The sequence below is a fragment of the Oncorhynchus mykiss genome, chromosome 5, assembly GCF_013265735.2.
Source record: "Oncorhynchus mykiss isolate Arlee chromosome 5, USDA_OmykA_1.1, whole genome shotgun sequence".
Lineage (NCBI taxonomy): Eukaryota > Metazoa > Chordata > Actinopteri > Salmoniformes > Salmonidae > Oncorhynchus > Oncorhynchus mykiss.
The window spans coordinates 19,239,151-19,266,714 of NC_048569.1; the positions used below are offsets into that span (position 1 = coordinate 19,239,151).

Genomic DNA, 27,564 nt, shown 5'->3' on the forward strand with positions numbered 1-27,564 from the left:
ACTAAGATAGCGTCCGCCATCTTGGCATACTGGATTGAATGCTTGAAAAATCCAATGTTTTTTTACTCAATGAGTCACATATAAATGACTCACGTATACTGTCAAGCGTGTGTATGTTTTCTGCTGAAGTAGTTAACTCATAGTTAACCTTGTGTGTGCAGACAGTGAAGTGGCCAGATCCAGACTAGCTGCTCCCTCCTTACACAATGTAGTGTGATACCTCACGCAACACTCACCCAAGCGAAAACTTTTAATTTGGCACTATACTCCAGCCTATTTTATTTGAGATCAAATGTTTAATATGAGGCGACAGTACAGAATGTCACCTCATATTTGAGTTTATTCATGAATGAATCATGAATAATGATGAGTGAGAAAGTTACAGATGCATAAATATACCCAACAAAAAATGCTAACGTTACTGGTAATGGTGAGAGGTTAGCATGTCTCAGGGGCATGATCTTTGTGCCTCTGTACATTTTTACCTCATCATTATTCACAATTAATTCATGATTAGCTGTAGTCATGGTAGCATCCACATTCATATAGAAGTGTATTATATTCTTATTTTGCTATATCTGTGTAGTATTGTGTAAAGTTAGGACCAGCCACTCTTTGAAAAAAGGGTCCCAAAAGGGTTCTGTGGCTGTCCCCATAGGAGAACTCTTTTTGGTTTTAGGTAGAACCCTTTTGGGTTCCAGTTAGAACTCTTTTGGGTTCCATGTAGAACACTCTGCGGAAACGGTTCTACCTGGAACCAAAAGGGTTCTTCAAACGGTTTTCCTCTTGGGACAGCCTTTTTGGTTCTAGATAGCATCTTTTTTTCAAAGAGTGTATGGGTCCAGACTGATACCATATCGGTCAAACAACGGTAGTGGCAGCATCACGCTACTCTGCTCAATCAAGTACTCGCCCCACCTCTCGGTGACTCCAAAATGACACAATACATTATTTACCATTAATATCTATTGGGCACAACAATCTGGAACACAACCAAAAAAAACCTGCAAATGCATCCAACAAGTTTGTAGAGTTACATGCTTGATGTAGTCATTAAGTGTAAGGAATTTTTGAACAAATACTACTACTACTACTTTAATACACAAAAGTGAATTTGACCTTCAAATGCTTGATTTCTAAATGGTAAATCAGATTTTTATGAAAATACCCTAAAATAAAAGGTGACATTCTGTACTGTCACCTCATATGAAACATTAGATCTCAAATCCAGAATCCTGGAATATAAAGCCAAATTAAAAGTTTTAGCTTCACTGTCCCAATACATTGCATTCGGAAAGTATTCAGACCCCTTCCCATTTTCCACATTTTGTTACGTTACGTCACAATAGTCCATAATGACAAAGCAAAAACTGTTTTTTAGAAATGTTTAAATCCTCTGTAGAGATGGGAGAACCTTCCAGAAGGACAACCATCTCTGCAGCACTCCACCAATCAGGCCTTTATGGTAGAGTGGCCAGACGCAAACCACTCCTCAGTAAAAGGCACGACAGCCTGCTTGGAGTTTACCAAAAGGTGACTAAAGGACTCAGACCATTAGAAACAAGATTCTCTGGTCGGATGAAAGCAAGATTGAACTCTTTGGCCTGAAAGCCAGACACTACGTCTGGAAGAAACCTGGTACCATCCCTACGGTGAAGCATGGTGGTGGTAGCATCATGCTGTGGGGATGTCTTTCAGCGGCAGGGACTGGGAGACTAGTCAGGATTGAGGGAAAGATGAACGGAGAAAAGTACAGAAAGATCTTTGTCTGTACCTATCTCTCTCCCCTTCTCTCTCTCTCTCTCTCTCTCTCTCTCTCTCTCTCTCTCTCGCTCTCTCTCTCTCTCTCTCTCCATAGGCCTCTCTTTCTCTGCACTCATTCTCTCATTATTGCTCCTGTTACATTGCTGTTTTCCCAGCTCTCTCTCTGAAACCATTAACTGTGGGAGTGTCAAGGGATGGGGCTTAAATGAACCCAGAGATGATTGGCTGAGTCAGGCGGCTGAGTGAATGAGAAGGCTCCAAAGAAAGCATTCTCACCCGTTTTAATCCCAGGTCTTGTTATGACTTAACAGATGAGCATTTGAGGTGGATGGGTGAGGCAAATACCTCAGTATCTCTGAATTTTGTAAGGCCAAGAGCCTGGACTCTGGTGAGGGAGGAATACCATCAACAACACATAGTACCCACATGGTTCTAGCCTGGAAGAAGACTGTACACACAATCTTGTGCATACATACTCACAGTCTTTGGCTCGATGGACTCAGCAGCCTTGGTCATTCCGTCTAGACATTTCCCTACAATAGGCAGCACCTCACGGTCCACCTCTGCGTATGTCTTCATGGACACACCCACCCTCTCGATCCGCCTCTCCTCCATCTCCTGGAGTTTCTACATACACACAAACACACAACGATCCTTATTACAATGCTGTAACACCAGCATCCTATTGCATACTATAAGACAGTAGCTCTGTGGTCGTACCACACTATACTGCTGCCAAGTATGTAAGGTACTGTAAATCTATGAAGACGTCTATAATTGGTTCAAAGATACCATAGTTCGGAGGTTGCTTTTCAAACTGTCTCTGACACCACTGGCCAGCAAGCCAACTCCATTACTATCACCGGCTGTAAAGAGGCCAGGGATAACATCAGAGTCGGCAGCGTTAACGTCATGTCATCACCTGGCATCACTATCATCAAACTATCATCTAACTCAAATGGGTTGCCAGCAGATGCACCAGTCTTCACCATGAGTGGGCACAGTCTGTTGTGAAGGAACTCTACGATGATCATCATCAACCTCTGTTTTATTCATCTACATAATTGTTAATTGTTAATAAGAGGACCAAAATGAAAATCTTTTTTTTTTTATTATTAACTTTAGTTAGTGTCATCTTCAAATGCAGTGTGTCCATAAGTTGGGGTTGTAATGTATTTTAAAATTGTCAATTAAATGAAAAGACATTGAGACAGATGAGGGCATTACTGTCTGTAGTAATGTGTATTTTCTTTAGGTTATCTGGAATATGTTGGGGATGAGGATGTAGTAATGTGTGGTATTGCCTGGAATATTTTGGGGATGAGTGTGTGGTATTATCTGGAATATATTGGGGATGAGTGTGTAGTATTATATTGAATATATTGGGGATGAGTGTGTAGTATTATCTGGAAGATACTGGGGATTAGTGTGTAGTATTATCTGGAATATATTGGGGATGAGTGTGTAGTATTAAATTGAATATGTTGGGGATGAGTGTGTAGTATTATCTGGAATATACTGGGGATTAGTGTGTCGTATTATCTGGAATATATTGGGGATGAGTGAGTAGTATTATCTGGAATATACTGGGGATTAGTGTGTAGCAATATCTGGAATATATTGGGGGTGAGTGTGTAGTATTATCTGGAATATACTGGGGATTAGTGTGTAGTATTATCTGGAATATATTGGGGATGAGTGTGTAGTATTAAATTGAATATATTGAGGATGAGTGTGTAGTATTATCTGGAATATACTGGGGATTAGTGTGTAGTATTATCTGGAATATATTGGGGATGAGTGTGTAGTATTAAATTGAATATATTAGGGGTGAGTGTGTAGTATTAAATTGAATATACTGGGTATGAGTGTGTAGTATTATCTGGAATATACTGGGGATTAGTGTGTAGTATTATATGGAATATATTGGGGATGAGTGTGTAGTATTATCTGGAATATATTGGGGATGAGTGTGTAGTATTAAATTGAATATATTAGGGATGAGTGTGTAGTATTAAATTGAATATATTGGGTATGAGTGTGTAGTATTATCTGGAATATACTGGGAATTAGTGTGTAGTATTATCTGGAATATATTGGGGATGAGTGTGTAGTATTATTTGGAATATATTGGGGATGAGTGTGTAGTATTAAATTGAATATATTTAGGATGAGTGTGTAGTATTATCTGGAATATACTGGGGATTAGTGTGTAGTATTATCTGGAATATGCTGGGGATTAGTGTGTAATATTAACTGGAAGTCTTTACTGAAGACTAATCTCTTCAGTGGGTCATATGATTGAGTGTAGTCTGGCTCAGGAGTGTGAAGGTGAACGGAAAGGCTCTGGAGCAACGAACCACCCTTGCTGTCTCTGCCTGGCCGGTTCCTCTCTTTTCACTGGGATTCTCTGTCAGAGAATTACAGGGGCTGAGTCACTGGCTTACTGGTGCTCTTTCATGCTGTCCCTAGGAGGGGTGCGTCACTTGAGTGGGTTGAGTCACTGCTGTGATCTTCCTGTCTGGGTTGGCGCCCCCCCTTGGGTTGTGCCGTGGCGGAGATCTTTGTGGGCTATACTCGGCCTTGTCTCAGGATGGTAAGTTGGTGGTTGAAGATATCCCTCTAGTGGTGTGCGGGCTGTGCTTTGGCAAAGTGGGTGGGGTTATATCCTTCCTGTTTGGCCCTGTCTGGGGGTATCATCGGATGGGGCCACAGTGTCTCCTGATCCCTCCTGTCTAAGCCTCCAGTATTTATGCTGCAGTAGTTTATGTGTCGGGGGGCTAGGGTCAGTTTGTTATATCTGGAGTACTTCTCCTGTCTTATCCGGTGTCCTGTGTGAATTTAAGTATGCTCTCTCTAATTCTCTCTTTCTCTCTTTCTTTCTCTCTCTCGTAGGACCTGAGCCCTAGGACCATGCCTCAGGACTACCTGGCATGATGACTCCTTGCTGTCCCCAGTCCACCTGGCCGTGCTGCTGCTCCAGTTTCAACTGTTCTGCCTGCGGCTGTGGAATCCTGACCTGTTTATCGGACGTGCTACCTGTCCCAGACCTATTATTTGACCATGCTGGTAATTTATGAACATTTGAACATCGTGGCCATGTTCTGTTATAATCTCCACCCGGCACAGCCAGAAGAGGACCGGCCACCCCTCATAGCTTGGTTCCTCTCTAGGTTCTTCCTAGGTTTTGGCCTTTCTAGGGAGTTTTTCCTAGCCAACGTGCTTCAACACCTGCATTAGTTGCTGTTTGGGGTTTCTGTACAGCACTTTGAGATATCAGCTGATGTACGAAGGGCTATATAAATACATTTGATTTGATTTGATATATTGGGGAAGAGTTTGTAGTATTAACTGGAACATATTGGGGATGAGAGTGTAGTAATGTGTAGTAATACCTGGAATATATTGGTGATGAGGGTGTAGTATTATCTGGAATATATTGGAGATGACGGCATAATATTATCTGGAATATACTGGGGATGAGGACGTAGCATTATCTGGAATATATTGGTGATGAGGGCGTAGTATTATCTGGAATATATTGGGGATGAGGGTGTAGAATTATCTGGAATATGTTGGGGATGGGGGTTTAATATTATCTGGAATATATTGGGGATGAGTGTGTAGAAATGTGTAGTATTACCTGGAATATATTGGTAGTGGGGGTGTAGTATTAACTGGAATATATTGGGGATGAGTGTGTAGTATTATCTGGAATATATTGGGGATGGGGGTGTAGTATTATCTGGAATATTTTGGGGATGAGTGTAGTATTAACTGGAATATATTGGGGATTAGGATTAGGCAATGTTTAGTAATAACTGGAATATATTGGTAATGAATGTGTAGTATTACCTGTAATATATTGGGGACGAGAGTGTAGTATTACCCGTAATATATTGGGGATTGGGGTGTAGTATTACCTGGAATATATTGGGGATGAGGGTGTAGTATTATCTTGAATATATTGGGGATGAGGGTGTATTAATGTGTACCTGGAATATATTGGGGATGAGTGTGTAGTATTACCTGTAAAATATTGGGGATGATGGTGTAGTATCACCCATAATATATTGGGGATGTGGGTGTAGTATTAACTGGAACATATTGGGGATGAGTGTGTAGAATTAAATAGAATATATTGAGAATGAGGGTGTAGTATTACCTGGAATATATTGGGGATGAGGGTGTAATATTGCCTGGAATATATTGGGGATGAGGGTGTAGCAATGTGTAGTAACACCTGGAATATATTGGGGATGGGGGTGTAGTATTACCTGGAATATATTGGGGATGAGGGTGTAGTATTGCCTGGAATATATTAGGGATGAGGGTGTAGTAATGTGTAGTAACACCTGAAATATATTGGGGATGAGGGTGTAGTATTACCTGGAATATATTGGGGATGAGGGTGTAGTATTGCATGGAATATATTGGGGATTAGGGTGTAGTAATGTGTAGTAACACCTGGAATATATTGGGGATGGGGGTTTAGTATTACCTGAAATATATTGAGGATGAGCGTGTAGTATTGCCTGGAATATATTGGGGATGAGGGTGTAGTAATGTGTAGTAACGCCTGGAATATATTGGGGATGAATGTGTAGTATTACCTGTAATATATTGGGGATGAGAGTGTAGTATTACCCGTAATATATTTGGGATGAGGGTGTAGTAATATCTGGAATACATTAGGGATGAGGGATGTAGTATTAAATGGAATATATTGGGGATGAGGGTGTAGTAATGTGTCGTAATACCTGGAATATATTAGTGATGAATGTGTAGTATTACCTGTAATATATTGGGGATGAGAGTGTAGTATTACCCTTAATATATTGGGGATTGGGGTGTAGTATTACCTGAAATATATTGGGGATGAGTGTGTAGTATTATCTGGAATACATTAGGGATGAGGGTGTAGTATTAAATGGAATATATTGGGGATGAGGGTGTAGTAATATGTAGTAATACCTGGAATATATTGGGGATTAGTGTGTAGTATTTCCTGTAATATATTGGGAATGAGGGCGTAGTATTGCCTGGAATTTATTGGGGATGAGGGTGTAGTAATGTGTAGTAATACCTGGAATATATTGGTTATGAATGTGTAGTATTACCTGTAATATATTGGGGATGAGAGTGTAGTATTACCCGTAATATAATGGGGATGGGGGTGTAGTATTACCTGGAATATATTGGGGATCAGTGTGCAACATTACCTGTAATATATTGGGGATGAGGGCGTAGTATTATCTGGAATCTATTGGGGATGAGGGTGTAGTAATGTGTAGTATTACCTGGAAAATATTGGGGATGAGGGTGTAGTATTGCCTGGAATATATTGGGGATGAGGGTGTAGTATTATCTTGAATATATTGGGGATGAGGGTGTATTAATGTGTACCTGGAATATATTGGGGATGAGTGTGTAGTATTACCTGTAAAACATTGGGGATGAGGGTGTAGTATTACCCGTAATATATGGGGATGTGGGTGTAGTATTAACTGGAACATATTGGGGATGAGTGTGTATAATTAAATATAATATATTGAGGATGGGGGTGTAGTATTAACTGGAATACATTGGGGATGAGGGTGTAGTAATGTGTAGTAACACCTGGAATATATTGGGGATGGGGGTGTAGTATTACCTGGAATATATTGGGGATGAGGGTGTAGTATTGCCTGGAATATATTGGGGATGAGGGTGTAGTAATGTGTAGTAACACCTGGAATATATTGGGGATGAATGTGTAGTATTACCTGGAATATATTGGGGATGTGTGTATAGTATTAACTGAAATGTATTGGGGTGTGTAATATTACCTGGAAAATATTGGGAATGAAGGTGTAGTATTGCCTGGAATATATTGGGGATGAGGGTGTAGTACTATCTTGAATATATTGGGGATGAGGGTGTAGTAATGTGTACCTGGAATATATTGGGGATGAGTGTGTAGTATTAGCTGTAAAATATTGGGGATGAGGGTGTAGTATTACCCATAATATATTGGGGATGTGGGTGTAGTATTAACTGCAACATATTGGGGATGAGTGTGTAGAATTAAATAGAATATATAGAGGATGAGGGTGTAGTATTACCTGGAATATATTGGGGATGAGGGTGTAATATTGCCTGGAATATATTGGGGATGAGGGTGTGGTAATGTGTAGTAACACCTGGAATATATTGGGGATGAGGGTGTAGTATTATCTGGAATACATTAGGGATGAGGGTGTAGTATTGCCTGGAATATATTGGGGATGAGGGTGTAGTATTATCTGGAATATATTGAGGATGAGGGCGTAGCAATGTTTAGTATTACCTGGAATATATTGGGGATGAGTGTGTAGTATTAACTGAAATGTATTGGGGATGAGAGTGTAGTATTACCCGTAATATATTGGGGATTGGGGTGTAGTATTACCTGGAATATATTGGGGATGAGGGTGTAGTATTATTTGGAATATGTTGGGGATGAGGGTGTAGTAATATGTAGTAATACCTGGAATATATTGGGGATCAGTGTGTAGTATTACCTGTAATATTTTGGGGATGAGGGTGTAGTATTATCTGGAATCTATTGGGGATGAGAGTGTAGTAATGTGTAGTATTACCTGGAATATATTGGGGATGAGTGTGTAGTATTAACTGAAATGTATTCGGGAGGAGTGTGTAGTATTACCTGGAAAATGTTGGGGATGATGGTATAGTATTGCCTGGAATATTATGGGGATGTGGGTGTAGTATTAACTGGAACATATTGGGGATGAGTGTGTAGAATAAAATAGAATATATTGAGGATGAGGGTGTAGTATTACCTGGAATATATTGGGGATGAGGGTGTAATATTGTCTGGAATATATTGGGGATGAGGGTGTAGTATTATCTGGAATGCATTGGGGATGAGGGTGTAGTAATGTGTAGTAACACCTGGAATATATTGGGGATGGGGGTGTAGTATTATCTGGAATACATTGGGGATGAGGGTGTAGTATTATTTGGAATATATTGGGGATGAGGGTGTAGTATTATCTGGAATACATTGGGGATGAGGGTGTAGTATTAACCAGAATATATTGGGGATTAGTGTGTAGTATTACCTGTAATATATTGGGGATGAGTAATATATAGTAATGTATTGTAATACCTGGAACATATTGGGGATTAGTGTCTAGTAATGTGTGGTAAAACTCTGAATATATTGGGGAGTAGTGTTTAGTATAAATATAATATATTGGGGATGAGTGTGTAGAATTAAATATAATATATTGGGGATGAGTGTGTAGTATTACCTGGAATATATTGGGGATGAGGGTGTAGTATTGCCTGGAATATATTGGGAATGAGTGTGTAGTATTATCTGGAATATATTGGGGAAGGGGGTGTAGTATTACCTGGAATATATTGGGGATGAGGGTGTAGTATTATCTGGAATACATTGGGGATGAGGGTGTAGTATTATCTGGAATATATTGGGGATGAGTGTGCAGTAATGTGTAGTATTACCTGGAATATATTGGGGATGAGGGTGTAGTATTATCTGGAATATATTGGGGATGAGGGTGTATTATTAAATATAATATATTGGGATGAGGGTGTAGTATTATCTGGAAAATATTGGCGATGAGGGTGTAGTATTAACTGCAATATATTGGGATGGGGTGTAGTATTAACTGGAATATATTGGGGATGAGGGTGTAGTAATGTGTAGTATTACAAGGAATATATCAATATATTGAGGATGAGGGCGTAGTAATGTTTAGTATTACGTGGAATATATTGGGGATGAGTGTGTAGTATTAACTGAAATGTATTGGGGATGAGAGTGTAGTATTACCCGTAATATATTGGGGATGGGGGTGTAGTATTACCTGGAATATATTGGGGATGAGGGTGTAATATTGCCTGGAATATATTGGGGATGAGGGTGTAGTAATATGTAGTATTACCTGGAATATATTTGGGATGAGTGTCTAGTATTAACTGAAATGTATTGGGGAGGAGTGTGTAGTATTACCTGGAATATATTGGGGATGAATGTGTAGTATTACCTGTAATATATTGGGGACGAGAGTGCAGTATTACCCGTAATATATTTGGGATTGGGGTTTAGTATTACCTGGAATAGATTGGGGATGAGGGTGTAGTATTATCTGGAATACATTAGGGATGAGGGTGTAGTATTGCCTGGAATATATTGGGGATGAGGGTGTAATAATATGTAGTAATACCTGGAATATATTGGGGATTAGTGTGTAGTTTCACCTGTAATATATTAGGGATGAGGGCGTAGTATTATCTGGAATATATTGAGGATGAGGGAGTAGTAATGTTTAGTATTACCTGGAATATATTGGGGATGAGTGTGTAGTATTAACTGAAATGTACTGGGGATGAGTGTGTAGTATTACCTGGAATATATTGGGGATGAGGGTGTAGTATTGCCTGGAATATATTGGGGATGAGGGTGTAGTATTATCTGGAATACATTGGGGAAGGGGGTGTAGTATTACCTGGAATATATTGGGGATGAGGGTGTAGTATTATCTGGAATACATTGGGGATGAGGGTGTAGTATTATCTGGACTATATTGGGGATGAGTGTGTAGTATTAACTGGAATATATTGGGGATTAGTGTGTAGAATTACCTGTAATATATTGGGGATGAGTGTGTAGTAATGTGTAGTATTACCTGGAATATATTGGGGATGAGGGTGTAGTATTATCTGGAATATATTGGGGATGAGGGTGTATTATTAAATATAATATATTGGGATGAGGGTGTATTATTATCTGGAAAATATTGGGGATGAGTGTGTAGTATTAACTGCAATATATTGGGATTGGGGTGTAGTATTAACTGAAATATATTGGGGATGAGGGTGTAGTAATGTGTAGTATTACCTGGAATATATTGGGATGAGTGTGTAATATTAACTGAAAAGTATTGGGGATGAGTGTGTAGTACTACCTGGAATATATTGGGGATGAGGGTGTAGTATTGCCTGGAATATATTGGGGATGAGGGTGTAGTAATGTGTGGTAATACCTGGAATATATTTGGGATGGATGTGTAGTATTACCTCGAATATATTGGGGATGAGAGTGTAGTATTACCCGTAATATATTGGGGATGGGGGTGTAGTATTACCTGGAATATATTGGGGATGAGGGTGTTTTATTATCTGTAATATATTTGGGATGAGGGTGTAGTAATGTGTAGTATTACCTGGAATATATTGGGGATGAGTGTGTAGTATTAACTGAAATGTATTGGGGATTAGTGTGTAGAATTACCTGTAATATATTGGGGATGAGTGTGTAGTAATGTGTAGTATTACCTGGAATATATTGGGGATGAGGGTGTAGTATTATCTTGAATATATTGGGGATGAGGGTGTAGTAATGTGTACCTGGAATATATTGGGGATGAGGGTGTAGTATTACCCGTAATATATTGGGGATGTGGGTGTAGTATTAACTGGAACATATTGGGGATGAGTGTGTAGAATTAAATATAATATATTGAGGAAGAGGGTGTAGTATTACCTGGAATATATTAGGGATGAGGATGTAATATTGCCTGGAATATATTGGGGATGAGGGTGTAGTATTGCCTGGAATATATTGGGGATGAGGGTGTAGTATTATCTTGAATATATTGGGGATGAGGGTGTAGTAATGTGTACCTGGAATATATTGGGGATGAGGGTGTAGTATTACCCGTAATATATTGGGGATGTGGGTGTAGTATTAACTGGAACATATTGGGGATGAGTGTGTAGAATTAAATATAATATATTGAGGAAGAGGGTGTAGTATTACCTGGAATATATTAGGGATGAGGATGTAATATTGCCTGGAATATATTGGGGATGAGGGTGTAGTAATGTGTAGTAACACCTGGAATATATTGGGGATGGGGGTGTAGTATTAACTGGAATATATTGGGGATGAGGGTGTAGTATTGCCTGGAATATATTGGAGATGAGGGTGAAGTAATGTGTGGTAACACCTGGAATATATTGGGGATGGGGTTGTAGTATTACCTGGAATATATTGGGGATGAGGGTGTAGTATTGCCTGGAATATATTGGGGATGAGGGTGTAGTAATGTGTAGTATTACCCGTAATATATTTGGGATTGGGGTGTAGTATTACCTGGAATATATTGGGGATGAGGGTGTAGTATTATCTGGAATACATTAGGGATGAGGGTGTAGTATTGCCTGGAATATATTGGGGATGAGGGTGTAGTAATATGTAGTAATACCAGGAATATATTGGGGATTAGTGTGTAGTATTAACTGAAATGTATTGGGGATGAGTGTGTAGTATTGCATGGAATATATTGGGGATGAGGGTGTAGTATTATCTGGAATATATTGGGGATGGGGTTGTAGTATTACCTGGAATATATTGGGGATGAGGGTGTAGTATTGCCTGGAATATATTGGGGATGAGGGTGTAGTAATGTGTAGTATTACCCGTAATATATTGGGGATTGGGGTGTAGTATTACCTGGAATATATTGGGGATGAGGGTGTAGTATTATCTGGAATACATTAGGGATGAGGGTGTAGTATTGCCTGGAATATATTGGGGATGAGGGTGTAGTAATATGTAGTAATACCAGGAATATATTGGGGATTAGTGTGTAGTATTAACTGAAATGTATTGGGGATGAGTGTGTAGTATTACCTGGAATATATTGGGGATGAGGGTGTAGTATTGCATGGAATATATTGGGGATGAGGGTGTAGTATTATCTGGAATATATTGGGGAAGGGGGTGTAGTATTATCTGGAATATATTGGGGATGAGGGTGTAGTATTATCTGGAATACATTAGGGATGAGTGTGTAGTATTACCTGGAATATATTGGGGATGAGGGTGTAGTATTGCATGGAATATATTGGGGATGAGGGTGTAGTATTATCTGGAATATATTGGGGAAGGGGGTGTAGTATTATCTGGAAATTATTGGGAATGAGTGTGTAGTAATGTGTAGTATTATCTGGAATGTATTGGGGATGAGTGTGTAGTATTAACTGGAATATATTGGTGATTAGTGTGTAGTACCTGTAATATATTGGGGATGAGTAATGTATGGTAATGTATTGTAATATCTGGAATATATTGGGGATTAGTGTGTAGTAATGTGTGGTAAAACCCGGAATATATTGGGGAGTAGTGTTTAGTATAAATATATTATATTGGGGATGAGAGTGTAGTATTGAATATAATATATTGGGGATGAGGGTGTAGTATTACCTGGAATATATTGGGGATGAGTGTGTAGTAATGTTCATTCTGCTCCTGGTTGAACTTGGTCAGGTAGTTGGAGTATTCAGTCTTACTGTCTGCTGCAATCTGGTGTCTCATCTGAGCCTGCTGCCGCGCCTGAGGAGAAACAAACACACATCACACATACACACTTAATGAACTTGGTGCCTTCATGACTCACACATCTGTGCACGCATACACGCACGCACTCACACACACACTATCCCAGATGCAGGTCTGTTGAGGGAGCAGCAGTAGCAGGAGCCATTAGCAACACACAGTGTATGTTGAGTGATACACACACAAACAGGAAATAACCTAAAAGAGCCATAAATACCCAACATAACCCTTGAATGAGAGGAATGGAATTCACCACAGACTACAGAGTTCTATGTCATGTGATCCTCAGACAGTCCTCACCATAGTGCAGGTCATGGCTGCCCAAAGTAAGTTCCTTCCAACGGTAAACCAGGCCTGTCCCTCTCCTGCCTACAGTACACCAAGCATGTCTGTCTCCTCCCTACAGTACACCAGACCTGTCCCTGCCTGTCTCCTCCCTACAGTACACCAGACCTGTCCCTGTCTGTCTCTTCCCTACAGTACACCAGGCCTGTCCCTGTCTACCTCTCCCTACAGTACCCCAGGCCTAACCCCGCCTGTCTCCTCCCAAAAGTACACCAGGCCTGTCCCTGTCTACCTTCTCCCTACAGTACCCCAGACCTGTCCCCGCCTGTCTCCTCCCTACAGTTCACCAAGCCTGTCCCTGTCTACCTTCTCCCTACAATATACCAGGCTTGTCCCTGTCTGTCTCCTCCCTACAGTACACTTGGCCTGTCCCTCTCCTCCCTACAGCACACCAGGCCTGTCCCTCTCCTCCCTACAGTACACCTGGCCTGTCCCAGTCGGGCCTCCTCCCTACAGTACACCAGGCCTGTCCCTGTCTACCTTCTCCCTACAGTATACCAGGCCTGTCCCTGTCTGTCTCCTCCCTACAGTATACCAAGTCTTACCCTGTCTGTCTCCTCCCTACAGTACACCAGGCCTGTCCTGGCCTGACCTGAGCCATACCATATTTCTATCAATGTTAGGTTCCATTCGAATTGAAGGCAGTCAATTCAGGAAGTAAACACAGATAATTTATTTTCAGTGACTTCTCAATACACTGAATTCCCAGCTATTTATTTTTAATGTGTTTACATTTCAGAATTTTACATTCAAATCACTTGAATTGACTGCCTTCAATTTAACTGAACAAAAATATGAATGCAACAATTTCATTGATTTTACTGATTTACAGTTCATATTGAAAGAAATTAGACCCTAACCTATGGATTTCACATAACTGGGATAAAGATTTACAACTGTTGGTCACAGATACTGTACCTCACAATTGCCCTCAGGATCTCGCATTTTGGTGCATTCAAATTGCCATTGATAAAATGCAATTGTGTTTGTTGTCCATAGCTTATGCCTGCCCATACCATAACCCCCCCCCCCCCCCCCCCCCCCCCCCCCCACCAAGTCACAGAAACAGACACACACACAGGGCTGGCATTAGAATCAAATGGAGGAGGGACACAACTTCTTGACTACCACACCTATACAGAGTGAACAGAGCGGTGAATGTGTGTAAAAGAGAGGCAGGTGTGTGGAAGGATAGATACACCCTGGCAACACTAATGATCAACAAACCTCAGACTCTAACCTCAGCTGCCTCACATCCTGTTGACGCACTAGGCAGTAAACAGTGGATAACCTAGCTCAGTATGATACACACACCAAACACACACCTCTTCTGCAGAGACACTTTAATCTCTGAAACAAATCTAAAACCACAAAGCTAAACTGAGACTGAAATGTCTTAAGGCACGCACATATTGCACCGAATGTGGATCTAGCGTTCGTCTGCCGCTCATTCATTGTGTGGTAGAATAGCCGTGCACTCAGTTTGCAAATTACATTCAGAGGTGCTAAATATTCTGGGCCAGCAAAAGCTGTGGGTGTGTCCGAGACCTTCCAGAAATAAATAAATGCACCTTACCGACATACATGTGATCTTGTCAGTGTTTTGAATTTTAAAAAAGGGACAGAAATAAATGTCTGATGCTTTTGCTTGCATAGCCACATTAGCCAAACAGTACATTGATTAATGTCAACGGTGCTAAGGATAAAGCAAGCAGAAGGTTTTGACAAATACACACATGAAGAGACTGAGCGATATAAGCCTAAACTCACAGAAAAAACAACAGGTATGAAGACACAGCAAACAGACCACCAAAGACAACTTATTATGCTAAAAAGCAACTCTACAAACAGAGATATATAGACACACGTGATAGGACAGAGAACAGTGCTCAGTATTGGACAGAGTCTAGATATAGGACAGTGCTCAGTATTGGACAGAGTCTAGATATAGCACAGTGCTCAGTATTGGACAGAGTCTAGATATAGCACAGTGCTCAGTATTGGACGGAGTCCAGATATAGCACAGTGCTCAGTATTGGACAGAGTCCAGATATAGCACAGTGCTCAGTATTGGACAGAGTCCAGATATAGCACAGTGCTCAGTATTGGACAGATTCCAGATATAGCACAGTGCTCAGTATTGGACAGAGTCCAGATATAGCACAGTGCTCAGTATTGGACAGAGTCCAGATATAGCACAGTGCTCAGTATTGGACAGAGTCCAGATATAGGATATAGGCCAGTGCTCAGTATTGGACAGAGTCTAGATATAGCACAGTGCTCAGTATTGGACAGAGTCCAGATATAGGCCAGTGCTCAGTATTGGACAGAGTCCAGATATAGGCCAGAGCTCAGTATTGGACAGAGTCCAGATATAGTACAGTGCTCAGTATTGGACGTAGACCAGATATAGGCCAGTGCTCAGTATTGGACAGAGTCCAGATATAGCACAGTGCTCAGTATTGGACAGAATCTAGATATAGGCCAGTTCTCAGTATTGGACAGAGTCCAGATATAGGACAGTGCTCAGTATTGGACAGAGTCCAGATATAGCACAGTGCTTAGTATTGGACAGAGTCTAGATATAGCACAGTGCTCAGTATTGGACAGAGTCCAGATATAGCACAGTGCTCAGTATTGGACAGAGTCCAGATATAGGATATAGGCCAGTGCTCAGTATTGGACAGAGTCCAGATATAGGACAGTGCTCAGTATTGGACAGAGTCCAGATATAGCACAGTGCTCAGTATTGGACAGAGTCCAGATATTGCACAGTGCTCAGTATTGGACAGAATCTAGATATAGGCCAGTGCTCAGTATTGGACGGAGTCCAGATATAGCACAGTGCTCAGTATTGGACGGAGTCCAGATATAGCACAGTGCTCAGTATTGGACAGAGTCCAGATATAGGACAATGATCAGTATTGGACAGAGTCCATATATAGCACAGTGCTCAGTATTGGACAGAGTCCAGATATAGGATATAGGCCAGTGCTCAGTATTGGACAGAGTCTAGATATAGCACAGTGCTCAGTATTGGACAGAGTCCAGATATAGGCCAGAGCTCAGTATTGGACAGAGTCCAGATATAGTACAGTGCTCAGTATTGGACGTAGACCAGATATAGGCCAGTGCTCAGTATTGGACAGAGTCCAGATATAGCACAGTGCTCAGTATTGGACAGAATCTAGATATAGGCCAGTGCTCAGTATTGGACAGAGTCCAGATATAGGACAGTGCTCAGTATTGGACAGAGTCCAGATATAGCACAGTGCTTAGTATTGTACAGAGTCTAGATATAGCACAGTGCTCAGTATTGGACAGAGTCCAGATATAGCACAGTGCTCAGTATTGGACAGAGTCCAGATATAGGATATAGGCCAGTGCTCAGTATTGGAAAGAGTCCAGATATAGGACAGTGCTCAGTATTGGACAGAGTCCAGATATAGCACAGTGCTCAGTATTGGACAGAGTCCAGATATTGCACAGTGCTCAGTATTGGACAGAATCTAGATATAGGCCAGTGCTCAGTATTGGACGGAGTCCAGATATAGCACAGTGCTCAGTATTGGACGGAGTCCAGATATAGCACAGTGCTCAGTATTGGACAGAGTCCAGATATAGGACAATGATCAGTATTGGACAGAGTCCAGATACAGCACAGTGCTCAGTATTGGAAGGAGTCCAGATATAGCACAGTGCTCAGTATTGGAAAGAGTCCAGATATAGGCCAGAGCTCAGTATTGGACAGAATCTAGATATAGCACAGTGCTCAGTATTGGACAGAATCTAGATATAGGCCAGTGCTCAGTATTGAACAGAGTCCAGATATAGCACAGTGCTCAGTATTGGACAGAATCTAGATATAGGCCCGTGCTCAGTATTGGACAGAGTCCAGATATAGGACAGTGCTCAGTATTGGACGGAGTCCAGATATAGCACAGTGCTCAGTATTGGACAGAGTCCAGATATAGCACAGTGCTCAGTATTGGACAGAGTCCAGATATAGGCCAGTGCTCAGTATTGGACGGAGTCCAGATATAGCACAGTGCTCAGTATTGGACAGAGTCCAGATATAGGATATAGGCCAGTGCTCAGTATTGGACAGAGTCTAGATATAGCACAGTGCTCAGTATTGGACAGAGTCCAGATATAGGCCAGTGCTCAGTATTGGACAGAGTCCAGATATAGGACAATGCTCAGTATTGGACAGAGTCCAGATATAGTACAGTGCTCAGTATTGGACGTAGTCCAGATATAGGCCAGTGCTCAGTATTGGACAGAGTCAAGATATAGCACAGTGCTCAGTATTGGACAGAATCTAGATATAGGCCAGTGCTCAGTATTGGACAGAGTCCAGATATAGGACAGTGCTCAGTATTGGACAGAGTCCAGATATAGCACAGTGCTTAGTATTGGACAGAGTCCAGATATAGCACAGTGCTCAGTATTGGACAGAGTCCAGATATAGGCCAGTGCTCAGTATTGGACGGAGTCCAGATATAGCACAGTACTCAGTATTGGACAGAGTCCAGATATAGGATATAGGCCAGTGCTCAGTATTGGACAGAGTCCAGATATAGGACAGTGCTCAGTATTGGACAGAGTCCAGATATAGCACAGTGCTCAGTATTGGACAGAGTCCAGATATAGCACAGTGCTCAGTATTAAACAGAGTCCAGATATAGGATATAGGCCAGTGCTCAGTATTGGGCAGAGTCCAGATATAGGACAGTGCTCAGTATTGGACAGAGTCCAGATATAGCACAGTGCTCAGTATTGGACAGAGTCTAGATATAGCACAGTGCTCAGTATTGGACAGAGTCTAGATATAGCACAGTGCTCAGTATTGGACAGAGTCCAGATATAGGACAATGATCAGTATTGGAAAGAGTCCAGATACAGCACAGTGCTCAGTATTGGAAAGAGTCCAGATATAGCACAGTGCTCAGTATTGGAAAGAGTCCAGATATAGGCCAGAGCTCAGTATTGGACAGAATCTAGATATAGCACAGTGCTCAGTATTGGACAGAATCTAGATATAGGCCAGTGCTCAGTATTGAACAGAGTCCAGATATAGCACAGTGCTCAGTATTGGACAGAATCTAGATATAGGCCCGTGCTCAGTATTGGACAGAGTCCAGATATAGGACAGTGCTCAGTATTGGACAGAGTCCAGATATAGCACAGTGCTTAGTATTGGACAGAGTCCAGATATAGCACAGTGCTCAGTATTGGACAGAGTCCAGATATAGGCCAGTGCTCAGTATTGGACGGAGTCCAGATATAGCACAGTGCTCAGTATTGGACGGAGTCCAGATATAGCACAGTTCTCAGTATTGGACAGAGTCCAGATATAGCACAGTGCTCAGTATTGGACAGAGTCCAGATATAGCACAGTGCTCAGTATTGGACAGATTCCAGATATAGCACAGTGCTCAGTATTGGACAGAGTCCAGATAGAGCACAGTGCTCAGTATTGGACAGAGTCCAGATATAGCACAGTGCTCAGTATTGGACAGAGTCCAGATATAGCACAGTGCTCAGTATTGGACAGAGTCCAGATATAGCACAGTACTCAGTATTGGACAGAGTCCAGATATAGGATATAGGCCAGTGCTCAGTATTGGACAGAGTCCAGATATAGGACAGTGCTCAGTATTGGACAGAGTCCAGATATAGCACAGTGCTCAGTATTGGACAGAGTCCAGATATAGCACAGTGCTCAGTATTGGACAGAGTCCAGATATAGGATATAGGCCAGTGCTCAGTATTGGGCAGAGTCCAGATATAGGACAGTGCTCAGTATTGGACAGAGTCCAGATATAGCACAGTGCTCAGTATTGGACAGAGTCTAGATATAGCACAGTGCTCAGTATTGGACAGAGTCTAGATATAGCACAGTGCTCAGTATTGGACAGAGTCCAGATATAGGACAATGATCAGTATTGTACAGAGTCCAGATACAGCACAGTGCTCAGTATTGGAAAGAGTCCAGATATAGCACAGTGCTCAGTATTGGAAAGAGTCCAGATATAGGCCAGAGCTCAGTATTGGACAGAATCTAGATATAGCACAGTGCTCAGTATTGGACAGAATCTAGATATAGGCCCGTGCTCAGTATTGGACAGAGTCCAGATATAGGACAGTGCTCAGTATTGGACGGAGTCCAGATATAGCACAGTGCTCAGTATTGGACAGAGTCCAGATATGGCACAGTGCTCAGTATTGGACAGAGTCCAGATATAGCACAGTGCTCAGTATTGGACAGAGTCCAGATATAGCACAGTGCTCAGTATTGGACAGAGTCCAGATATAGCACAGTGCTCAGTATTGGACAGAGTCCAGATATAGCACAGTGCTCAGTATTGGACAGAGTCCAGATATAGCACAGTGCTCAGTATTGGACAGAGTCCAGATATAGCACAGTGCTCAGTATTGGACAGAGTCCAGATATAGCACAGTGCTCAGTATTGGACAGAGTCCAGATATAGCACAGTGCTCAGTATTGGACAGAGTCTAGATATAGCACAGTGCTCAGTATTGGACAGAGTCCAGATATAGGACAATGCTCAGTATTGGACAGAGTCCAGATATAGGACAATGCTCAGTATTGGACAGAGTCTAGATATAGCACAGTGCTCAGTATTGGACAGAGTCCAGATATAGGACAATGCTCAGTATTGGACAGAGTCCAGATATAGGACAATGCTCAGTATTGGACAGAGTCTAGATATAGGACAGTGCTCAGTATTGGACAGAGTCTAGATATAGGACAGTGCTCAGTATTGGACAAAGTCTAGATATAGGCCAGTGCTCAGTATTGGACATAGTCTAGATATAGGCCAGTGCTCAGTATTGGACAGAGTCCAGATATAGCACAGTGCTCAGTATTGGACAGAGTCCAGATAAAGGACAATGCTCAGTATTGGACAGAGTCCAGATATAGGACAATGCTCAGTATTGGACAGAGTCCAGATATAGCACAGTGCTCAGTATTGGACAGAGTCCAGATATAGCACAGTTCTCAGTATTGGACAGAGTCCAGATATAGCACAGTGCTCAGTATTGGACAGAGTCCAGATATAGCACAGTGCTCAGTATTGGACAGAGTCCAGATATAGCACAGTGCTCAGTATTGGACAGAGTCCAGATATAGCACAGTGCTCAGTATTGGACAGAGTCCAGATATAGCACAGTGCTCAGTATTGGACAGAGTCCAGATATAGCACAGTGCTCAGTATTGGACAGAGTCCAGATATAGCACAGTGCTCAGTATTGGACAGAGTCCAGATATAGCACAGTGCTCAGTATTGGACAGAGTCCAGATATTGCACAGTGCTCAGTATTGGACAGAATCTAGATATAGGCCAGTGCTCAGTATTGGACGGAGTCCAGATATAGCACAGTGCTCAGAATTGGACGGAGTCCAGATATAGCACAGTGCTCAGTATTGGACAGAGTCCAGATATAGGACAATGATCAGTATTGGACAGAGTCCAGATACAGCACAGTGCTCAGTATTGGAAGGAGTCCAGATATAGCACAGTGCTCAGTATTGGAAAGAGTCCAGATATAGGCCAGAGCTCAGTATTGGACAGAATCTAGATATAGCACAGTGCTCAGTATTGGACAGAATCTAGATATAGGCGAGTGCTCAGTATTGAACAGAGTCCAGATATAGCACAGTGCTCAGTATTGGACAGAATCTAGATATAGGCCCGTGCTCAGTATTGGACGGAGTCCAGATATAGCACAGTGCTCAGTATTGGACAGAGTCCAGATATAGCACAGTGCTCAGTATTGGACAGATTCCAGATATAGCACAGTGCTCAGTATTGGACAGAGTCCAGATATAGCACAGTGCTCAGTATTGGACAGAGTCCAGATATAGCACAGTGCTCAGTATTGGACAGAGTCCAGATATAGCACAGTACTCAGTATTGGACAGAGTCCAGATATAGGATATAGGCCAGTGCTCAGTATTGGACAGAGTCCAGATATAGGACAGTGCTCAGTATTGGACAGAGTCCAGATATAGCACAGTGCTCAGTATTGGACAGAGTCTAGATATAGCACAGTGCTCAGTATTGGACAGAGTCCAGATATAGGATATAGGCCAGTGCTCAGTATTGGGCAGAGTCCAGATATAGGACAGTGCTCAGTATTGGACAGAGTCCAGATATAGCACAGTGCTCAGTATTGGACAGAGTCTAGATATAGCACAGTGCTCAGTATTGGACAGAGTCTAGATATAGCACAGTGCTCAGTATTGGACAGAGTCCAGATATAGGACAATGATCAGTATTGTACAGAGTCCAGATACAGCACAGTGCTCAGTATTGGACGGAGTCCAGATATAGCACAGTGCTCAGTATTGGAAAGAGTCCAGATATAGGCCAGAGCTCAGTATTGGACAGAATCTAGATATAGCACAGTGCTCAGTATTGGACAGAATCTAGATATAGGCCAGTGCTCAGTATTGAACAGAGTCCAGATATAGCACAGTGCTCAGTATTGGACAGTATCTAGATATAGGCCCGTGCTCAGTATTGGACAGAGTCCAGATATAGGACAGTGCTCAGTATTGGACGGAGTCCAGATATAGCACAGTGCTCAGTATTGGACAGAGTCCAGATATGGCACAGTGCTCAGTATTGGACAGAGTCCAGATATAGCACAGTGCTCAGTATTGGACAGAGTCCAGATATAGCACAGTGCTCAGTATTGGACAGAGTCCAGATATAGCACAGTGCTCAGTATTGGACAGAGTCCAGATATAGCACAGTGCTCAGTATTGGACAGAGTCCAGATATAGCACAGTGCTCAGTATTGGACAGAGTCTAGATATAGCACAGTGCTCAGTATTGGACAGAGTCCAGATATAGGACAATGCTCAGTATTGGACAGAGTCCAGATATAGGACAATGCTCAGTATTGGACAGAGTCCAGATATAGCACAGTGCTTAGTATTGGACAGAGTCCAGATATAGGACAGTGCTCAGAATTGGACAGAGTCCAGATATAGGACAATGCTCAGTATTGAACAGAGTCCAGATATAGCACAGTGCTCAGTATTGGACAGAGTCCAGATATAGGACAATGCTCAGTATTGGACAGAGTCCAGATATAGGACAATGCTCAGTATTGGACAGAGTCTAGATATAGGACAGTGCTAAGTATTGGACAGAGTCTAGATATAGGACAGTGCTCAGTATTGGACAAAGTCTAGATATAGGCCAGTGCTCAGTATTGGACATAGTCTAGATATAGGCCAGTGCTCAGTATTGGACAGAGTCCAGATATAGCACAGTGCTCAGTATTGGACAGAGTCCAGATAAAGGACAATGCTCAGTATTGGACAGAGTCCAGATATAGGACAATGCTCAGTATTGGACAGAGTCCAGATATAGCACAGTGCTCAGTATTGGACAGAGTCCAGATATAGCACAGTGCTCAGTATTGGACAGAGTCCAGATATAGCACAGTGCTCAGTATTGGACAGAGTCCAGATATAGCACAGTGCTCAGTATTGGACAGAGTCTAGATATAGCACAGTGCTCAGTATTGGACAGAGTCCAGATATAGCACAGTGCTCAGTATTGGACAGAGTCCAGATATAGCACAGTGCTCAGTATTGGACAGAGTCCAGATATAGCACAGTGCTCAGTATTGGACAGAGTCCAGATATAGCACAGTGCTCAGTATTGGACAGAGTCCAGATATAGCACAGTGCTCAGTATTGGACAGAATCCAGATATAGCACAGTGCTCAGTATTGGACAGAGTCTAGATATAGCACAGTGCTCAGTATTGGACAGAGTCCAGATATAGGACAATGCTCAGTATTGGACAGAGTCCAGATATAGGACAATGCTCAGTATTGAACAGAGTCCAGATGTAGCACAGTGCTCAGTATTGGACATAGTCCAGATATAGGACAATGCTCAGTATTGGACAGAGTCTAGATATAGGACAGTGCTCAGTATTGGACAGAGTCTAGATATAGGACAGTGCTCAGTATTGGACAAAGTCTAGATATAGGCCAGTGCTCAGTATTGGACATAGTCTAGATATAGGCCAGTGCTCAGTATTGGACAGAGTCCAGATATAGCACAGTGCTCAGTATTGGACAGAGTCCAGATAAAGGACAATGCTCAGTATTGGACAGAGTCCAGATATAGGACAATGCTCAGTATTGGACAGAGTCCAGATATAGCACAGTGCTCAGTATTGGACAGAGTCCAGATATAGCACAGTGCTCAGTATTGGACAGAGTCCAGATATAGCACAGTGCTCAGTATTGGACAGAGTCCAGATATAGCACAGTGCTCAGTATTGGACAGAATCCAGATATAGCACAGTGCTCAGTATTGGACAGAGTCTAGATATAGCACAGTGCTCAGTATTGGACAGAGTCCAGATATAGGACAATGCTCAGTATTGGACAGAGTCCAGATATAGGACAATGCTCAGTATTGAACAGAGTCCAGATGTAGCACAGTGCTCAGTATTGGACATAGTCCAGATATAGGACAATGCTCAGTATTGGACAGAGTCTAGATATAGGACAGTGCTCAGTATTGGACAGAGTCTAGATATAGGACAGTGCTCAGTATTGGACAAAGTCTAGATATAGGCCAGTGCTCAGTATTGGACATAGTCTAGATATAGGCCAGTGCTCAGTATTGGACAGAGTCCAGATATAGCACAGTGCTCAGTATTGGACAGAGTCCAGATAAAGGACAATGCTCAGTATTGGACAGAGTCCAGATATAGGACAATGCTCAGTATTGGACAGAGTCCAGATATAGCACAGTGCTCAGTATTGGACAGAGTCCAGATATAGCACAGTTCTCAGTATTGGACAGAGTCCAGATATAGCACAGTGCTCAGTATTGGACAGAGTCCAGATATAGCACAGTGCTCAGTATTGGACAGAGTCCAGATATAGCACAGTGCTCAGTATTGGACAGAGTCCAGATATAGCACAGTGCTCAGTATTGGACAGAGTCCAGATATAGCACAGTGCTCAGTATTGGACAGAGTCCAGATATAGCACAGTGCTCAGTATTGGACAGAGTCCAGATATAGCACAGTGCTCAGTATTGGACAGAGTCCAGATATAGCACAGTGCTCAGTATTGGACAGAGTCCAGATATTGCACAGTGCTCAGTATTGGACAGAATCTAGATATAGGCCAGTGCTCAGTATTGGACGGAGTCCAGATATAGCACAGTGCTCAGAATTGGACGGAGTCCAGATATAGCACAGTGCTCAGTATTGGACAGAGTCCAGATATAGGACAATGATCAGTATTGGACAGAGTCCAGATACAGCACAGTGCTCAGTATTGGAAGGAGTCCAGATATAGCACAGTGCTCAGTATTGGAAAGAGTCCAGATATAGGCCAGAGCTCAGTATTGGACAGAATCTAGATATAGCACAGTGCTCAGTATTGGACAGAATCTAGATATAGGCGAGTGCTCAGTATTGAACAGAGTCCAGATATAGCACAGTGCTCAGTATTGGACAGAATCTAGATATAGGCCCGTGCTCAGTATTGGACGGAGTCCAGATATAGCACAGTGCTCAGTATTGGACAGAGTCCAGATATAGCACAGTGCTCAGTATTGGACAGATTCCAGATATAGCACAGTGCTCAGTATTGGACAGAGTCCAGATATAGCACAGTGCTCAGTATTGGACAGAGTCCAGATATAGCACAGTGCTCAGTATTGGACAGAGTCCAGATATAGCACAGTGCTCAGTATTGGACAGAGTCCAGATATAGGATATAGGCCAGTGCTCAGTATTGGACAGAGTCCAGATATAGGACAGTGCTCAGTATTGGACAGAGTCCAGATATAGCACAGTGCTCAGTATTGGACAGAGTCTAGATATAGCACAGTGCTCAGTATTGGACAGAGTCCAGATATAGGATATAGGCCAGTGCTCAGTATTGGGCAGAGTCCAGATATAGGACAGTGCTCAGTATTGGACAGAGTCCAGATATAGCACAGTGCTCAGTATTGGACAGAGTCTAGATATAGCACAGTGCTCAGTATTGGACAGAGTCTAGATATAGCACAGTGCTCAGTATTGGACAGAGTCCAGATATAGGACAATGATCAGTATTGTACAGAGTCCAGATACAGCACAGTGCTCAGTATTGGACGGAGTCCAGATATAGCACAGTGCTCAGTATTGGAAAGAGTCCAGATATAGGCCAGAGCTCAGTATTGGACAGAATCTAGATATAGCACAGTGCTCAGTATTGGACAGAGTCCAGATATAGCACAGTGCTCAGTATTGGACAGAGTCCAGATATAGCACAGTGCTCAGTATTGGACAGAGTCCAGATATAGCACAGTGCTCAGTATTGGACAGAGTCCAGATATAGCACAGTGCTCAGTATTGGACAGAGTCCAGATATAGCACAGTGCTCAGTATTGGACAGAGTCCAGATATTGCACAGTGCTCAGTATTGGACAGAATCTAGATATAGGCCAGTGCTCAGTATTGGACGGAGTCCAGATATAGCACAGTGCTCAGAATTGGACGGAGTCCAGATATAGCACAGTGCTCAGTATTGGACAGAGTCCAGATATAGGACAATGATCAGTATTGGACAGAGTCCAGATACAGCACAGTGCTCAGTATTGGAAGGAGTCCAGATATAGCACAGTGCTCAGTATTGGAAAGAGTCCAGATATAGGCCAGAGCTCAGTATTGGACAGAATCTAGATATAGCACAGTGCTCAGTATTGGACAGAATCTAGATATAGGCGAGTGCTCAGTATTGAACAGAGTCCAGATATAGCACAGTGCTCAGTATTGGACAGAATCTAGATATAGGCCCGTGCTCAGTATTGGACGGAGTCCAGATATAGCACAGTGCTCAGTATTGGACAGAGTCCAGATATAGCACAGTGCTCAGTATTGGACAGATTCCAGATATAGCACAGTGCTCAGTATTGGACAGAGTCCAGATATAGCACAGTGCTCAGTATTGGACAGAGTCCAGATATAGCACAGTGCTCAGTATTGGACAGAGTCCAGATATAGCACAGTGCTCAGTATTGGACAGAGTCCAGATATAGGATATAGGCCAGTGCTCAGTATTGGACAGAGTCCAGATATAGGACAGTGCTCAGTATTGGACAGAGTCCAGATATAGCACAGTGCTCAGTATTGGACAGAGTCTAGATATAGCACAGTGCTCAGTATTGGACAGAGTCCAGATATAGGATATAGGCCAGTGCTCAGTATTGGGCAGAGTCCAGATATAGGACAGTGCTCAGTATTGGACAGAGTCCAGATATAGCACAGTGCTCAGTATTGGACAGAGTCTAGATATAGCACAGTGCTCAGTATTGGACAGAGTCTAGATATAGCACAGTGCTCAGTATTGGACAGAGTCCAGATATAGGACAATGATCAGTATTGTACAGAGTCCAGATACAGCACAGTGCTCAGTATTGGACGGAGTCCAGATATAGCACAGTGCTCAGTATTGGAAAGAGTCCAGATATAGGCCAGAGCTCAGTATTGGACAGAATCTAGATATAGCACAGTGCTCAGTATTGGACAGAATCTAGATATAGGCCAGTGCTCAGTATTGAACAGAGTCCAGATATAGCACAGTGCTCAGTATTGGACAGAGTCCAGATATGGCACAGTGCTCAGTATTGGACAGAGTCCAGATATAGCACAGTGCTCAGTATTGGACAGAGTCCAGATATAGCACAGTGCTCAGTATTGGACAGAGTCCAGATATAGCACAGTGCTCAGTATTGGACAGAGTCCAGATATAGCACAGTGCTCAGTATTGGACAGAGTCCAGATATAGCACAGTGCTCAGTATTGGACAGAGTCTAGATATAGCACAGTGCTCAGTATTGGACAGAGTCCAGATATAGGACAATGCTCAGTATTGGACAGAGTCCAGATATAGGACAATGCTCAGTATTGGACAGAGTCCAGATATAGGACAATGCTCAGTATTGGACAGAGTCCAGATATAGGACAATGCTCAGTATT

At 42.3% G+C, this 27,564-nt stretch overlaps 1 protein-coding gene across 1 annotated transcript in view; it reads right to left on the bottom strand.

The window, feature by feature from the left end:
* Positions 1–27,564, bottom strand: part of LOC110523375 (formin-binding protein 1) — a 120,179-nt gene that overhangs the window by 24,305 nt on the left and 68,310 nt on the right. Inside the window, 2 exon segments of the mRNA XM_036977007.1 lie at positions 2,245–2,391; positions 13,046–13,174. Coding sequence (XP_036832902.1) covers positions 2,245–2,391; positions 13,046–13,174 — 276 coding nt within the window.